Source organism: Synchiropus splendidus, chromosome 11 (assembly GCF_027744825.2).
Source record: "Synchiropus splendidus isolate RoL2022-P1 chromosome 11, RoL_Sspl_1.0, whole genome shotgun sequence".
NCBI classification, from domain to species: Eukaryota; Metazoa; Chordata; class Actinopteri; order Syngnathiformes; family Callionymidae; genus Synchiropus; species Synchiropus splendidus.
This window is the reverse complement of record NC_071344.1, coordinates 8,987,501-9,006,498: the sequence shown is the minus strand read 5'-3', so window position 1 is coordinate 9,006,498 and position 18,998 is coordinate 8,987,501. Positions and strand designations below refer to the sequence as shown.

At 40.7% G+C, this 18,998-nt stretch overlaps 1 protein-coding gene across 5 annotated transcripts in view; it reads left to right on the top strand.

Moving 5' to 3' along the window:
* diaph2 (diaphanous-related formin 2) overlaps positions 1–18,998 on the top strand; it is a 335,124-nt gene that overhangs the window by 166,891 nt on the left and 149,235 nt on the right. For all 5 annotated transcript variants that reach the window (XM_053878770.1, XM_053878769.1, XM_053878771.1 and 2 more), the window contains 3 exons: positions 3,981–4,082; positions 5,724–5,818; positions 18,936–18,998. The exon at positions 18,936–18,998 is cut by the window's right edge and continues 39 nt beyond it. In XM_053878770.1, coding sequence (XP_053734745.1) covers positions 3,981–4,082; positions 5,724–5,818; positions 18,936–18,998 — 260 coding nt within the window. The remainder of the gene's footprint in view (positions 1–3,980; positions 4,083–5,723; positions 5,819–18,935) is intronic.

The following is an 18,998-nucleotide window of genomic DNA, read 5'->3' as shown; positions in this document are numbered from 1 at the left end:
TTTCTTCATATTGAGGTGTAAAACCTTTCCTGTCTCCACACTGGACCGTGGTAGAGTGTCACAGGGGAGGTGCTCCTGGAGCGCACACTCCAGGGTTTGATGTCCTGTTGTGGGCTGGAGCTGGGACAGGGATGAGGCGAGTCTGGGACAGAGCGTGACTTGGTTTATGACTTTGTCACAGCCAAACTGCACAGAAGCGCACATTCAGAGCTGGACACGCACCGGGCACCTCTTCACTTCTGGAGAGACGTCACTCACTCGGCAACCCCTCCCACATGCAGCGGCCACACACATAGACGAACAGCGCACCTGCAGCAGACACTCTACATTCACTCCTACAAAAGCCTATTTTAAGGCTTGGAACGCATTATTTATTTTTCCATTCATTGTAATGGGAAAAATCGATTCAGATTTGGAACAAATTGCTTCTTGAACGGCCGTCTGGAAGGGATTGTGGTTGAGAACCGAGGTTCCACTGTATTTTACGAAAGCAATAAACTCTTTCAGTCGGTTCAAGTTGTCCTGTCGCTGGTGTTTATAGCGCCCTCCCACTTTAGTTCTGCTTGGACTTGTATGAACTCGGGCTGATCCAGAACACCGCCCGCTCCAGAACCTGATCTGTCTGACCGTGAAACCTCCTCCCCTCTGCTAAGACCACCAAAGTCATTTTGAGGAGATACTGTTCAGGTGTCCCCTCTTCCCTCCACCTCACTCCTGTGCTGCTTTTGCTCACAATGTTTTCGTACTCTTCTCAAGGCCCACTCAGTTCTCAGTGTTTGGTGACGAAACTCAGCGGGATAGTTTGTGTCCAGCAGAGAACATGTGGTGGTGTTTAGCTGTGTGTACCGCCTAGGGTTTAATAGACGTCTGTGGGGAGCTATAACATGGAAGCCCACCAGCACAGTGAATGTAGGCCAATGGAGAGGCTGAATGTTCAAGTGGTGGAGAATTTGTGTTATCATAGAGCTTCCCAGTGGTATACGTCCGTCCAAGGCACACAGAGGAAGCTCTACAAGGATGCCAAGTGATCCTTATCCAGCCAAAGTTGCTGTTTTTCCATCAAGTACTTGTGTGTTTTGGTAACTCCTTTTTGGCATTAACCATGTTTTACTCCCCCTCAGTTAATTTACTTTGTAACTGGAAAATTATCTAGTGTAGCTTTTCTGGCCATGGAATAACTTTTTTCTTGCAAAATTGAATTCTTCTTTTCTTCTTCTTCTTCTTCTTCTTCTTCTTCTTCTATTATTATTATTATTATTATTTTATTTTATTTTATTTTTTTAATCCCTGTTGGACGACGCTACATTTTTAACAGTTCAGTATCATAATTTTTCCCCAAAATATGCGAAACAACTTTTTACCTCAGAGTCTTGTTCTGTGTGGAATGTTTGAGTAGAGAGCTGTTATGGTGAAAAACAATAACCAAGGACATCACCTCCATAGATTTTTTATTTTATGATAATCAGGGCAGAATAAGCATTCTGCACAACATGTTGGCAACTTTATGTGGACACATGAGACACTGTTCCACTGTTTCCTGCCAAAATGAACTCCCCCTCTCTGTCCATTATGGCCTCGAGCAATTGTTTGCACGATTGTGTTAACAAATATAGATCCATCCAGAGCGACTGGTTTTGTTGTCAGAGACTTACATCTATAGCCGCTGGGCAACTTCTGAGACACGTCTTGAATTTGGCATGGGCTTGGATCGGCTGTTGGGTGGCCTTCTCCATTGAAAAGGTTAAGCTGTCTCGAGGAGCAGTGCATGGATGGATATATGCTACTAAAGTTACCGCCATGGAAATCACTTTAGGGTTTGCATTATCACTTCAAAAACACCACTGGGTGTGACTCCCAGTAAGTACCTGATGTGTTGTTTTATTAAAACTTCATGCGCCATCTGGTCCTCTTATCCCATGACAGTCATCCTTTCAGCACATCTGGGAATTTAAACTAGTGTGGCTGCAAGAATGCTCCAGAGCCCATCCGTCTACCCGCGGAGCTCAAAGGTATCGTGTGACATGTGGCGAATTGAAGTCATGCAGCAAACTGTAGTCATAGATAACTTGTACCAGCGTGTCATGCCCAGTGGGAGGACTGTGAGCGGCATAGTTTAAAATAGTTTCATGTCTGTCACGTCTTGCCAAAGGTGCGCAAGTCATGTTTAATTGTGGTATTGCTCAGGACCTTTGGGAGACAGGTAAGAAAAAGGACTAAGACTGTGAGGTAGGTATGAAATTAGATGTAGTTCATCTCACGTAATTTGAAAGGGACAAGTGAATCTGTTATTGTAGTTAGTGGATTCATAACAGGCTTCTAGCTAGGAGGGCGTCTGCACGTCCTGAGGGACTGAAAAACATGAAAAAATGGACGCCCTTCTGGAGCCACAGCCGGACCCCTTAAATGTCCGATTATTGGTGCCTGTTTCATGCCCTACTTGTAGTGTCATCACAGTAGTTCTCGTTCCATGGGAAGAGTGTTTGCGCCCGGTCATTTCGCCAAATATGATCACAATTTTGGCTGATATTTGTTTTCATTAAAAAGTTATTTTTGCACTATGTTTACAGCTTGTTTTTTTTTGTTTTTTTTTACTAAGGAAGTTGACGTATTGTGTCTGGAGGGGAATGAGCTAGGGGTGGGGTCATGGCCTGGGGCCTGGCTTTGGAAACCCCTGTTTCGAAATCCTGGTTCACAAAAGGAGAAAATTCTTATTATCACTATTGTTTTGTTTAATGTGTTTATATATTTTTGTGCATGTGATTGACCCGGTTGTGGCCATTGAATGCCATCGTATACCAATGCCAACCACTTGTTAAGCTGTTCTGCTGTACATTAGCGGCTGATAGAGAAACGGCAGTGAACAGTTGATTAAGGGCTGAATCTTTTGCACAACTTCTTCTGGCATCTCAGGAGATGTTGCCTCTTGGCCTGTTGTTTCTACAAATATGCCAACGAGTACTTGGGGAACGTGTTGTTTGTTGTAGAGTCCCTCGGAGACTCCTTCCTTGGGCTGAAACGGAGCAGTTTTCTGATAAGAAACAGAACGTGTGGTCTCTGCCAACAACTACCGTTTCAAGAAAGATGGATTGCATTGCAGTAGTATAAAATACAAACCTTATTTTGTTGTAGTTTCAAATTGTTGAGCCATGCAAAATGTTCATGGAAATTATATATATATATATATATATATATATATATATATATATATATATATATATATATATATATATGTATTAGGTTTTAATGTCTTTTTAAGGCGGAATGTAGAACGGTGAGCTCTTCTATAAATATTTCCAACTTGATTTCAGTCATATTGTTGACATATTTCAGCAAATGTTGCAGTTTGACTGACACAGGCCGGTGGAAGGAGGAGCGTTTGTCACGCGTCTGTGTCCACACAATGAGAAAGGACAGCGCTTTGAAGGCATTTCTCAGATCCTACATTTTCTATTGATGGTGCATGACTAGTGCAATGTGGTTTCGGCGGGAATATGTGCAGGACAGTCATTAGTCAGGGTTACTTTTGCTTTGAAATGACCATTGTTATTGAATCAGTCAAATACTAAGCACATCATGTGGTTACCTTGCTGCTGAATCTACTGTATATGGCACCATCTGTTGAGCGTGATGAGTTTCACTCTATTTAACGCCGGTGTCTAATGGGTGACACATCTTTTCATATAAATCACCTAATACTGTCATATTATGGTTCAACTGCACAAACTGGGCAGATTCAAACCAGCGACCTTGGTTATTGGCTGGTCCATTTCAAAGTTCAGTTGGAATTACTTTAAACATCCCATGTGGTCAGGACAGTATGTGGATCCCTCTGAAAGTAGTTTGCTGAAATTTATAGGCAAAGTAATGTCACTCAGACACTGATGAAATTGCTCTTTGGATCGGGAAAAAAAAAAAAAAAAGATGTGCATTTAAAGATCACGATGACTTCATATTGAGAAATGATTCTGTTCATCTTGCAGCAAGAAGAGACGTGAAAGATGAGACCGACGACAGGATGCCACAGTTCAAGAAAAAGGCAAAAGAGCTTCGTGTCCTGGATGCAAAAACTGCCCAAAATCTCTGTGAGTATCTCTCCACAAACCCAGATTCGTGCACTCCCTGTGATGTATTGAACAATGTAGACCACCCAGACTGCCCCAAAAATCCAGTCGGTTGACACCAGCTTAATATGTACAAGGAAAAGAGGTTAAACAGATTCATGACCTGATCAAGGTCTGCTTCAAGACACGACCGCCTGGTTGCCGCGCATACGTTTGTGTATGTATGCACATATGTGGATTAGTCAGTACGCTGTTCCACTCGGGTAGCGATTGCAGCAATGTTGATATGTGTCAATGTCATCTTCCATCACAACCCTAGCAGATGGGCTTTGAGTCTGCCAGGATGCGAGTGTAGAAAATATCACCTCCAGAAGGACATTTGGTTCATGGCGTTGTGCTCTTACGCAACAGTAATCACCTCTACAGTGGTGATGTACAGTACAGTACGTGCAAAAGATCGATGTTTTCAAACATGCCTCCAGTAAATATACTGTCCTTGTGTCTGTTTTATCACCTGATCTAAATATGCATTCAGGAGTTTGAATTGACAAGATGTGTCTTTCAGGGAAAAAAGAAAAATACGGCATATTTTGTGCATATGTTTTTTATGTCTTCAGTCGCTAAAAGTGGGCGGGTGGTTGACTTTAGGCTCGGCCTTGAACGAAATTCAGATGAAAGTTAGTGTATATGAGTAAATTACTTTGCATATTTACATAGTCATTAGCGCTTCAAACACACTTCAACAATGATTTCATGAACTCGCTGCGCTGCTGCAGGAGATGAAAAGCACGCATTATTTTTGTTTAAGAAACGGATGGTTTAGAGCTTACTTTTGTGTTGGTTTAAATGTTAATGTGGTCCTCCTGTCCATTATATGAAGCTTGCACCATAAAAAGTATTTTTTAGAAAATGGAAATCATTGTAGCTCTCACGTAGTTGCGGGGTGACAAACTTAGAGATCCATAAAGAGCCTGTCGAACTTCACACAAAATAAATAAAACACAATAAACAGCACTAACTATCTTCTAAGTTATGTGTCTGTAAAGACATCATTTGGCTGCTGATCTCAACTCTGGATCAATGCTGGGCTGAAGCTAGTTTGCAGCATAAATATGCGTGAAACATAGGAAACAGTCATTGCCGGAGCAATGAGGAAAGAACCAGAAGCGGTTTGTTGCGTATCAAATACAGACTTGTGGTCCCGCTGCTGCTGCGACAGAGCAGCTGTTGAGTGACTCTCCAACTCATTAACAAAGTTCCACCTGTGACTTCCACCTGGATTCTCCATCAGCTTCAATTTCCACCGTAGGCGTCCCACCTGGAGCATGAAACACCTTGTAGGCTCTGCCCTCAGGCAGCTTCCGCCCGTTTGATTTTTTCTTTCCTTTTCAACGGCCGTGCTCTGGTTGGCTACTTTACTTTTTCAGTGTTATTAGATGACATGTTTCACCTTTGCCACGGTTTGCTCCTGCTCTTTGTCAGGGTGACACACAAACCCACAACTCCTTCAGAGTGACGGAAAGAATATTAGTTTTCCAACTGACAAGTTAGGTCTTTGGTCATCTTGTCTGAGGAGCAATGAGTGTTGAAATGTCTCTGCGAGGCTCATGATCTAATAAAAAAAGGGGAGGAAATGACTCTCTTCTCTCTCCATCACAACAGCAATTTTCTTGGGCTCGTTCCGCCTGCCTTATGAAGAGATCCGGGACATTGTGCTGGAGGTAGACGAGGAAAGACTGAGCGAATCACTCATCCAGGTAAGACTGATGCTGTGTTTCTGCTGCACGCACACCCTTCTTCCTGTCGACAGAAAGTACATTAGAGTAACTTTAGAGGGCATTTTGTTGCCTGAGGTTTGGGTCTGATGAACCTAGTCCTGGATGGAATTATTTCTTTTTCATGTACCACATCATTGATTGCCACTGATCAGTGACCGGGCGGATAGTCGGGATCCTTTCTTGAATATATGGAGATTTGCATTTACTAAGCTGTCATCAGAAGTAATCCTAGATAGCAGAGGTGTGTGTGCTTCTTAAATTCAATCATTGCACAACTCTGCCTTCAGTTCAGAGGTGTTTGAGATCTAAATGATGCAGTATCTAAGGGACTTTGCTTCGTGATTATTGTTTCAAATGTATTTTTAATGTGCCTTTAGTACCAGAAACTCTCGACTCGTCGTCCTGAAACTTCTGATCCAGTGCTCAAACTGAACTTGTATCGTGGAATTTTATTCATTTTCAAGATATTCTCAGTCCAATGACGGCAGCATGTCCAGTATTGCCAAGTGGACTTGAGCGATGTTGACGCAAAAGTCAGCCTTCCATGGCTCTCAACTAAATATACGTCTACTTGTTCTGTTATTCGTTGTCAGTCACCATGAGGTCATACAAACGGTCATAAACGACTCTCAAGGGATCAGCGAGTCCAGAGACCAAACTGAATCTTGGTCTCATCGCCGTCATTGGTCTTGGTCTCAACTTAAAAGTCTTGTTCTTGGAGTTGGTTTCTGCATACTGTGGTCTCGACATGATCTCAACTACCACTACCACGTCTCCAGCAGCAGAGGACAGGCATGTGCTGCGTGTAGCCGTAGTTCAAACGCAAATGTAAGATAAAGTGAGCGCCACTTGCCTGTCTAGGCATCGACGCCAGGAATAGAAATGCCCACCCCATAAAAATCCATGAGAATAGTGATGATAACAGATGTCTAATGTGTTGGGACTGAGAATGTGATGTTATTTTCAAAACCAGTACCGATTCCATTCAATACTTTTAGCTAACAGACAAACAACTTCAGTATTGGTCTCTCTCACTCGCATATTTTTGTATAAAGGAGGCAGCAGGAGGTGGGGGAGGAGAAATCCGCCCGCTTGTTGACCTCATTTTAAATGTGTCATGATCTTCCCTCGGCACAACTTGGTCTTCCATTCTCCTGCGGGTCCACCAAAACCCCGCATTCATCCTCTCATAAAGGATGATGAAGGACATGACTTGGCAAAGTCCTCCCACTTCTCCCTCCCGCCTTTTGTCTTCAACAATGATTGATGAGCTCCTCAAAGCCTACTTGTTTTGCTGCTGTTTATTTCTGTTTTTGTTGTTTCATAAAGCGCTAATTAAAAAAGGAGGGGGTGGTCGTCCTCTGGGCAGTGCAAGCGACAAACTGCACCAATATTCCCCACACTTCCCTTGTCTCACTGAAGTCCAGTTGTCTCTCCTGCTGCTTGAAATAAGAGTCGCTGTTGACCTCGGGATGAAAAGCAAATTTGATTTTGAAATAATCTCAGCAGTGACAATGTTATGGAGCATTTTCATCGCTTCAGTGTGTTCAGTTGTTTGTGTGAAATTGAATTATTGTCAGTGAGATGCTTTTTTTCTCGTGAATAACTTGTTTTCACCTTGTCATCTCAGTATATCGATGAGAACGCACCTATATTGTCATTACATGTCATTACATATCTACAGGTGATGGAAATTGATAAAGTTCTCCCGCGAGACTTATCATAGAATTTGTAACAAAAAGGTCAAAATCAATATGAAAACCTCTATGTTTTCTACGTCATTTCTTATGTTTACATATGCCATGGAAAATATCTGTAACCTGTCAAAAGCTGTCACTCAGGGGTGACCAATGAAATATTCATATGGGCCACATTATATACTGGCGATGTCGTGGGGGCCCATCAAACCAAAAGACAAAATAAATCAATAAGAGGAGATGCAATCTACAAACACAAATGTAAATAAGATCTAAAAAAGAAAATTGATAACTCTGACTACATGAGGGCCACATAAATACAGGAAAGGGCCACACTATATATATATATATATATATATATATATATATATATATATATATATATATATATATATATATATATATATATATATATATATATATATATATATATATATATGTATATATATGTATATATATATATATACACCCAACATAACAGTTTAATTTTATTATTGTGTTGTCAACCGTGGCAGTCCTATTTCTGTCTATTCTTTCTTAAGAACGCTCTGAATAATGGGGTTTCCCGATTATTACGTCAGCTGAGTGTGTTGTTTGTTTCGTGGCGGAGAGACGCTCTGCGATGACATCATCTAGCATCTCATGCCGCACTATCTTCTCAGTAATCGCACAATTATATCAAATGGAAACCGGCATAAAGTTACAGTTTCTTTTGGCACATTTTCTCTAAATTAAATAAAAATGTGGAAACTTTCGGATGGAAACCCCATTTATAGTTCTATTTATACTGTTCTCCTCCAACCTCCAGAAGACGTCCAAGAGCAGTTGCGGTTTCAGACATGTTTACAAGATCCCACCGTTGCCTCTCCTGCATCCCGTTTTCACAACAACCTGGATCTAATTCAGTGTCTGACAGATGACCCCTGTTGCTAATGGAGCTCATGTGGAACACATGCAACCTCTATTCTATTCCTCCTTCCGTGACCACGAGTTTATGAGGTTCAGTGAGAGCAGAAGGGATAAGGAAGTAATGGAGTCCAAACAGCTCACCTCCTTGTCATCTTCTTAACACAAGTCAGCAACACAATTGTGTGTGCCTCCACTTGAAGCTTGACTGTAGTCCTCACTCCATATGCCTTTGTTCTTATGGAGAATGTGTTTATCTTTGCCATATAAAGATGGCACTGAAATCACTCCTCTCATGCCTCATATTTCTGTTTGTTTATGTCTAAGCATTCTCACTGCTCACGTTGTTCAATTAAATATAAAGCATATTGCAAAAGATAATGAAAGCGAGCAACACATGCTTGGAAAACATAGCCACAACAATATCACATCACTGAAGGAGGATTCAGAAAAAGAGACTTCCTGCTGGGTGACACAGTCCTGAGTGTGGGCTCCATCTGCACACTGCTCATCTACACTCATTATGCTGATTAATCGCTCTACACCACCCACTTTCAGCCGCACGCCAATCACCATTTATCCACACGGACAACTGAGCGCATGCAGTGAAGCAGCATGGGGCTCCGCGCAGTGACCAAGAATCAAATACAAGCAAAATCATTATGAAAGGAAAGTCATTTTGTGGAGAAATGTCAGAGCAAAACAGGAGCACACTTGTGCCTTTTTTTGCAAGATGGTGCCCGATGTGGCTTTTGCAGATCCCCATCGTACTAAAGCTCTGTTTAGTCTGAACATGTTGCTTTTTCATGGCATGTCTGAAGCCACAGAGGCTCCAATTTAATGTAGAGCAGTGGATTTTTCCCTTATAACTCAAGGCATATATATATATATATATATATATATATATATATATATATATATATATATATATATATATATATATATATATATATATATATATATTTTTTTTTTTTTTTTCCCCCAAGTTCACAGTTTTGCCTATAGAAATCAGCCCAATGACCCCAATCGAATTCTTTATTTTTACTGCAAACCAAACACAATAAAATACCAAAAATGAGAACTGCAAAGGTAAAAAAAAAAAAGGTTTTCCAGTTTTCCAGAACAGGATTAGACTGCATCATTCGTAAAACCATGCCATCAAACAACCTAAAAGTCAGAAAAGTTGCAGTCGGAAGTTTCCGTGTTATTATTTGAAGACTCGCTGCCCTTTATCTGTTCCCTGTCAGACATGCCTGAAGCTGATAAATGGGGGGAACAGCAGTCGAGCCAGCGAAGCAAGAGGTGTTTATAATGCATCTAAAGCTTTGTTACTCCATCATATTATCGCTCTTCTCCGTCGACATGTCTAATGTAATGATTTGTCAGCAGAATGTAGCTCTGCGTTGGCCTTGAAGTACCCTCATAGCGCGTCACCCCGGCGGAGGGGATGGATAGAAGTTGATGGGCTCTCCTTATTCTGCATTAGAGCCCATCAATGCCTCGCAGATGATGTACATGTACACGAATGCTGGCAGACAGTCCTGGTTCTCACCATCTATCTAAGAACCATATGATCCCTGGCAACACATCGCTTATTCCCGCTCCCAAGTGCGGCTCAGACATGCACATTGAAGATTTGATCATGATCATAACCCTCTCTTTATCCTGACCTTACGTCCTGTATTACATAGTCGGTCAAACTCAGCTGAAACTACAGGTTTTATTTTCTGTTGAGAAACTCCAAAGTGCTAATATTGTGCCTTTGATGACTCACAGTCATGTGTAACAACAGCTGATCTGATATATGTTGCGTATTTAAACTTTATTTCGTCAGATAGCAAGGTTTCGTCTTGCATTGGTCCTCGTGTGACTGGGTTGTTGTCGACATCTGAAACCCGGTTAACCAAAAACATGGCTCCAATATCAAGTCAGATCTGCATCTTGTTCGGGTCGACCTGTGTGTTGAGAGGTGACAGTGCTGGAAAGGGCACCCGTAGACCAGCAGGCGAGACTCAAGGGTCATGGCCGTCACATTGAGTTATGCTTGGCATCATGGTGTCCAACACTCAATGTACACATTATCCCTCAGCTTTGTACGCGACCTTCATCGGATATGATTTGCACTATTTGGCGAGGGATGGTTAATTTCTCTAAAAGGGACCCCGCTGTGTCTCTGCCCCAAGGAGAACATACCTCCCTGGCATAATGATGATATTTCCTCCCACGCACTCACCATTTGTGCAAACGGAGGTCAAAGTATGTCCAGATTGTTAATGGACTTTGCAAATGTCACTCCTTGTTGCTGATCTGTCTCGGGTATGAGATCCTGGGTATGAGTCAGATTTTGGATTCTAAGTATGAATTCTACATTCTATGCATTTTATTTTTTTTTTTTTACACTTAACACAACCTGTTGGATGGGTTGTGTGTTTTATTTACTCAAGTGAAATGCAAAACTGGAACATTTGCACCAATGAATGGGGAGCTATAAATGTTACTTTTAATCTCATTTTTAAGTTATTGCATAACAAACTTTACAATTCACATTGAAAGGTTGAATTAATTTCAAATAAATTCTCAATAATTTTAACTAGAAACTGCTGATCAATCTCCGAATTCTATTCTGTGTTTTGATGCTCAGTTATCATGTTTCTCAAGCAGGACATGTTTGCACCAACCGATTTTACGATAATATACAAGGAAACGTACATCAAATAAAATAAATATTATGATGAATTATGTGGTATTATCGGTAGAAATAGGCCTATTCCATTTCATCGTATGGCATTACATTACTGCCATGAACATGTCATTATCTGTGCATCTGTAGCCGTCAGCAACGCACGGCTGTCTAACAGTTCTTTGTGAAGATGGAAATCCACACAGCGTGTAACTGGCTTTTGTATAATCTGAGCCTGAATGTAATCTGATTCTTTAACAGTTGGAACCGTTATGCTCGCGCTGCCATATTCCATCTTCCCAGATCATGCCATTTGATCTTTCCACTCAACATCAGCCACTCGCTGCTAAATGTTTTAGCGGGCCCGTTTTAGCAGCGGAGAGCGACCCAAGCATCGGTTGGCGACATCGCCCCGGGGACTTATTTGGTACCAGAGTGGTCTCTTAATGTTTAATGCCTGCCAATGTATTTTATATTAACCAATCTTCTTTGCGAAAGGAGAAGCTAATGACACACATTACACCGCTGCTATTAATTCCTCAGGAGTGCTTTCATTTGGTGTGTGCTGCTGCACTTTCAAGATCCCAGGGATGGCGAGGACATTTACGCTTTTGTTTTATGATTATAAAACTGACAATGGGAAATTTCACTCTTGGCTTCTTGGATAAATGGGCGTCAGCATAGATCTGTGATGTTCCAAAAACGGATATTTTTAAGCTCCCCTGCTGGTACTGGGTCTGCCCCGTGGTTCTGTACCAACTGGACATTTGGAACATGCTACAATAGCATCCCAATGAGATTTTGGTGGGTTTTATGTTGTTGATTATTTTGTCAGATGGTGTTGTCTTATGGATTATCAGTTTTTCTGGAGTCTACAGATGCCAAATCCACCTCCATTGACTTTTTCCCCACTGTCTTTCAAAGCTGTGTTTTCTTGGACCTGTTTCTTTGGGCTCAATCTTGTTTCAAGCAGGACCCTTGTTCAGAGCCAGAACAATTGTTCTGACCCTCTAAGTGCCTCTCATCCTGATGTATTTTGGGGTTTTCAAGATGATCTGTTGCAAACTAAGTTGTGTCTTGTGCTTTCCAGAGCCCTTTCAGTGTGCGGCTTGTATGCAGAAGACGTACTTCCTTCCTGCTGCTGTCAGACTCTACGTACAGTTCTGTTCTCAATGACACCCAAGACTTTTCAGATTTTGCTCCTTCCTGATCAAGGGTGGAAATTTATCTTGGCTCTTAAAGTTATTTTATTCTTATTTTATTAAATAATCCTTATGTCTGGAGTGTTTCCCGTTGTTTCCGATCAGGACGTGATCGAATCGTAAACAAGGAATTAAAGGGAGGAGTTTAGTCATTCATTGAATTACTGACAACATATATATATATATATATATATATATATATATATATATATATATATATATATATATATATATATATATATATATAATTTTTTTTTTGTGTGTGTGTGAATTCAGTCTGCAGCCGTCCTCACACATCTCATCTTCAAATGTCCAAGTGGGATTTCAGGAATTTTCCCTTATGTTCCCTCATGTTGTTTTGTGATGATTCCACTTTGTTTCTGGCTCGGAGGACGAGCTTCTCCATCAGCGCTGGGTCAGGATCTTTCTTCACGTGGTATGCTGCAACTCAAGGTCTTTTATCTTCTTGTATGGAGTCTCTGACAGACAAGTAAATATTTAGCTTTTTAAGATGTTTATGTTCTCGCCCACCCCCCCAAATGTTGCACATCTAATAGCAAATGGGACAGAAGGGTAAAGTTGAAACACTTTCAAACAAGACTGTAGTTAACTATGAATGCATGTGCTTGCAGTGGACAACTAAAGAGGTACTTACTGTGCAATCTGACAATACTCCTAATGCAATATTGCAGCCTTTCATCATGGCTCTAATCAGTCAAATGCGATCCTTCCAAATTGCACCTGCGCACGGACTCCCATCACCTTTGCCATGGAAACAACCTTTCCACTGAAACTCCCTGGAGCCTCCACACAAGCCTTCCTAGTTATTATTGTTTATTCCACTTGTCAATCACGGCGGTACACATACATATGCATTGACTTACCATTACACGTGCTAGCCCATTGGCCGCGGGGCTGAGCGTCGCCTGTGCCGGCTTTGTTCCGAGCAAGCGGCTGCAGTGCCAAGGAGCATCATTTTTGTGGTGCCAAAGTGCTTTCAGAATATGAGGACCTTTAATTTTGAGACATCAGCGTGTCTCATTTAGGTTATGGGAAACATGTAAAGATAAATATTATTAAAGTAATATTTTTTTGTAAATAAAATCACCTCAGGTTTTCTTTTAAGTCATTGTCTTTAATACAGTATTATTTTAAAAACAGCGTGTAGCCGTAAAAGAGACTGTGATTTGCGGTGTGATATTAAATTGTGCGACTCACCGTCCTCATTCATCCCCCTGTGTCTGTGCGTATTGCCCAGGCCAAGTGTTTTCTCATTAGGTGGATCACCAGTGAACTGGACACGTTCACAAACACGCACGCCGTCATGATGTTTGCTGTCGACCACCACGCTCCCCCTCCCCCCCAGGGTTGCAATGTGCTTTCCTACCCGAGCATATTTATTTATTTATTTTTTACACTCCCCAGTTCTTTGTTTCAGTGACAGATGGCTCATCACTCTCACTTTCAGACGGCAGACTCCACAAACAAATTAATTTCTATCTGTCTTTTGCATGCTTGCTGTCTTCTTGCTTGATTGACAGTCACGGCGCACCAGCACTTTCATTACATCCAGTTATGAGACGTCTTACAACAAGGAATATTCTCAAATTAGACTTTTTTTTTTTTCATTTGTTTTTGGCTTTTTTTAGTATCTTTTTTTCAGACGACAATTACATACCCCCCTTTAATATATCAAAGCAGTGTGTTCAGAACCGATCACTGTGAATTGTTCATCAATATGATCTTTTCCTCCTTTTCAAATGAACATCTTTGCTCCTTCCTGCTCTTCTTTCGCACATCGCTTTAATTTCCTGCTTCATCCCACTTCACACCGTGCATCGTAAACCCGAGTGCTCAGGTGTGCATATTTAAAGAAATTCTCCTTATTTCATCCTGACAGACACATTTAATGTCACATTAAATCTGTCAGGTTCTCCTCCCTTACCATCAAATTAATCCTTCCTCTCTCCTTCTCTGTCTATCATCCTATGTTTACTTTTTCTCCCTATCACGTTTACCATTGAGTCTAATGCGATTTTAGAATCTGTCACACATAGTTTGCAGCCTGCCACTCATACTCCTTTTATTCATTTGCTTACAGTGCAATTCGGAGAGGTTTAGGTGACTCAAAGCAGCATTTTTATCTATTGTATATATATGTATATATACATATAAAGTCGACATTAGCCTCTAGAAAGTAAAAAATGATGTGCATTATGGCATTTTTTAAGTGGATAACATGGATACTGTCGTTTGCATATGGGCCAAAGTCTTTGAATTTGACCTGTGAATGAATAGAGGGTAGTGAATAATGAATAAAGCATTTTGTTTTCTTCAATAAATAACCAGATTATGGAAGTTGAATGCTGCAAGAACACACCGTTTCAAACACTTGGTTTCAATGGGATGCCGTCAAGTTAAAGGAGAAGCAAATCGTCTGTATTCCTCCTGGTCTTTATTGCTAAAATTACATAAATTAAATGAGTTGAAAATAAAAACCAAGGTAAAGTCATCACAAAAAGAAAATAAAGAAGCAAAGGTATGGTATTATGTAATGCAAATGTGGCTGAATAAAAAAAAAGTAGAATAAATAAACTTCACTGTAAACACTGGAATTCAAATCAGGCAATAATACACTTCAAAATGTGAATATTAAATACAAGTTCTTTTGTCATTGCCCTTTGTTCTTCGTTGTTTGTCGTGTGTACGCCGACAAACTTTCCTCTGAAGTCTGGAACAGAAAAGAAACTTTGAAAATCACACATCATGTGCTCCGGAACAGTCAAGTGTTCAATAAATGAAAAAAAAAAAAAAAAAAAAAGAAGTGAAGGCTTGTGAAAACGTCGAAAAAGTCCCCTTGCCTGTCTTGTGTGCCTGTTATTGATTTTAGCAGAAGTCTGCACACATTTTCCAGAGGCAGGTAAGAACCCTGCTGTGGTGTCATGGCTGGAAGATGGTAGTCCCATGTTGCTCTTTATCACACAGCAGAGGCACAGTACAGAACACACGTTGTGATGTGTCTCCAAAAACATAGGAGAAAAAAAAATCAATTAGACGGAGAAAATCACATCTGTCAAACACATGGCAGACGGGTCTCTGTGATAGAAATCCCATCGGCCCTCCGGAGGGGAACATAGTTTACTCCGATCATCTCTTTGAGAAATCAGGCAGGTTCTGCGAGCTTCATCCTTTGTTTAACCTGCTTTAATAAAGTCTTTATTGCTCTGAAAAAAAAGGTGTTATCGATTGATGTGCCTGCGACTTCATCAAGAGCTTGCTCAGAAACCTTTCTGACATCACTGTTGGGACTCTGCTTTACATATGCGCCTCACTCAGTGGGTGTAGAAGTGTAACCTTTCTTAAATCGTCCCATTTGTCTGATTCCCCCTGTCAGTGTGATTCATTGTGTCTTCAGTGTGAAGCACTTTGACTACACAAGCACCTGCTGTTTTTACGAGCACGTAGACTCTTGAATTATATGGTTTGGTTGAGGCTTAAGTTTTGATCCATAATACTCCCTTCTTTAAGAGCATTTACTGGCTGCCGGGGGTGGGTTGGTGGGTGATGTGAAACTGTGCGAACTTGATTCACACAAAGCTGGTTGGCAGCAGGCAAAGATCAAAGCTTGCAAGTGAAAGCCCTTCAGATACTGTCATTCTCGACATACGTTTAGTGAACCGTAGCCTGTATCTCATTACTTTCACACTCTCCTTCACCCTCGCAACTGCTCCCCTTCCTCAAGCGCAAGCAGGTCACACCCTGGATAAACAGCTGTGCAGTGCATTTCTTTGACTTTAGTTATTTAGTTCCTTTGCCTCACTTCACACTTCAATCTATTGATAATTTGGCCTTTCAATTCCTGTTGTCCTGGGAGTGAACATAGTCATTGCACAGTGTCTTGCCAATGAGAATCTAATAATGTTCTAAAAAATATATGTAACTGCTCTGCTTACCATACATCTCCTTCTTCTCCTTCCATCCTTCCGTCAAACACACAACCACGGCGTGATTGACATGTAGCACCTGTCGATGGCTTCCATCCTTTTTCACGACAATGCCAGTCTCAGGTCAGCTTCATTGTGGCGAGACAATAACAGCTGTCGAGCGAGACACTCTCTCCGTTGCTGTGTTTAAAAAAAGGTGTCGACAGGTGCTCATTCTTGTTCCGTACGCTGATGGATATTACTTGTGCTAGTGCATGAGATCCAGCTGACAGCAGTTAATTGCTTTTGACGTGGATGATTGGTAGGTGGAAAATAATATAATGATGCTTCCACCTGTTTTTTTTTTTTTTTTTTTTTTAGGAGGAATAATTGTTTTAAGGAGTCATCTAAAAATAGTCATTTACAACACATTATCATCACCATCCTCCCCAGACTACCACATTGACTCACATATATTGCTTCCACTGTATCAGTTGCATTTCTATTTTTATTTTTATTTTTATTTTTATTTTTATTTTTATTTTTATTTTTATTTTTATTTTTATTTTTATCATAAGAATAGAATAGAATAGAATAGCCTTTATTGTCCTTGTACAGTGTACAACGAGATTTGAGTGCTACTCCCTTGGTGCAAACAATGTAAAAAAGAATATATCAAAACAATCAAGCATGCAGAAAACAACAAATAGCAACTAATAAATAATATATACACAAGTAGCAGCAGTAAAAGAGCGTAATAACAGAAAGTGGCACTTATCTGGATGTAAACTTGAATGATTTGTTATTGCACATAGTTATTTCTTTATTGCACTTTATTGACATGGCTACAAAAAAAAACCAAGTGTTCTACTCTACAGACCACTTCATTTAAGGGTCTCAGACTCCAGTGCGTTTGTACTTGGTCTTGTCTTGGTCCCAGACTGGGCCGACTCAGGATTTCTGTTCATGACTGGGTGAGACCACCGGAGAAAACTTTCATTCTTGGCTGGCATAACTGGTAAAAGAAGCATGGCTTGTGTTTTTTTTTTCTTTGATATTTCTCAGAGGTCTCAAAATGATCCACAAGAGAGCCACAGTGGGTGCCAGTTTTTGGTCCTAACTGATGGTCTCGATGCTCTCCTGTCTCCATAATGTCTTGGTCTCGGTTGGTGTGGTCTTGACTACAACACTAGTCCACGATGAGAATACAGCTTGTGACTACCGACCATGAAACAGCCTGACACATTTAGTGCTGAAAACCTTTATGCTGTTACAAGAATGGAACTGCGAGACACTTCCGCTGCCGAGATGCTCATATTGTTTGATGTTGTCAACAGTAAATAGGTCTATACACTTTATTTGTTTATTTTTTTAAGTGCTTTATAAATAAACTTGGTATGATATGGTATGGTATGATTCACTTCTGCCAAATGGTCATATGTGTGGTGCTTCATGCATACTGCATGCATGAAGCGTGTGAGGGTACAAATGTGAAAAATACAAATAAATAAATAAACAATAATAATAATAATAATAATAATAATAATAATAATAATAATAATAATAATAATGTTATTATTATTACATTATTGTTGTGGTTGTTGTTGTTATTATTATTACTATTATTATTATTATTAATAATAATAATAAACTAATAAAAATATGAATATATTTTCTGTTTTTACATGATTCATTGTGAATCAAAGAGAGCAAGATTATTGCTACTTGCATTTTGTTTCTTCTAATTTGACTAATTGACTTCACAAACTTGGACCACTGCCCCTTGCAAATGCTAATTGCCATGTCACCACACATAAAACTGCTCCTTCTAAAACAAACAAGCGGAAAAAAAAAAAAAAAAAAAAAAAGTGGACCCACGCTGCAGCTCATGCCGAGCGTAACCCAAATCCCTGAGGGAAGGACAGCGATGTCATCATTAGTGGGCAGCAGATCTGTAGCCAGCGAAGGTCTATACAGTGGTCAGTCGGGCCTCGAGCTCAGTGTATCTGTCTGCTTTCTGTTTTGCCATGTTTGGTCTCTGGCTTGCCATGAGCCTCAGCACCAGGCTGCTGCTGTGGAATACATTTGTAGAGCTAATGAGTGAGGAAAAGCTTTGTGAAGACCTGCTAAAGGCCACCTCTCCCTCTTTGTCCCCGAGAGGGGAAGAACACCCGAGAAAGTCTCCGTGGTCGATTTTATTAACTTTTCTGACCTTTAAGCAAACAATTAACATTTGAAGAAATCACTGCCTTCGACTGTCACTCCGGTATAAATGTCCACACGCAAGAGCTGATTTCATAAAACGTGTATCAACATGGGTCGAGGCTGCTCCCCCTCACTAGAGAAAGGCGCTTTATCAAGGCAGCTTCTGTGGTTATGGCTAAACTGTGAGAAAGTCATTGAAGTGTAGCAGCTCAAACTTTATTTCTAACTTCATTTTGTGTCTAATTGCTGTCCTTTTCATGACTCGAGTGCCGTTGACGGAACATGATATGTTATTGTCCATGGTCCTGAGTGACAAGTGGCTCATGGACTGGTGCCTCTCTGAGCGTTTTTCGGTTTTGTTCTGCGTCCTGGTCGGGTGCACTGACACCCTTGGCGTTAAACAAGATGAAACGCTATCCTAAAACTGACATTTGCATGAACACTTGATAATTTTTTGTCTGTGTGTGTGCAACCCATTTGTAGAACCTGATAAAGAACCTGCCAGAGCAAAAAGAGCTGAATTCGCTAGCGGAACTAAAGAGTGAA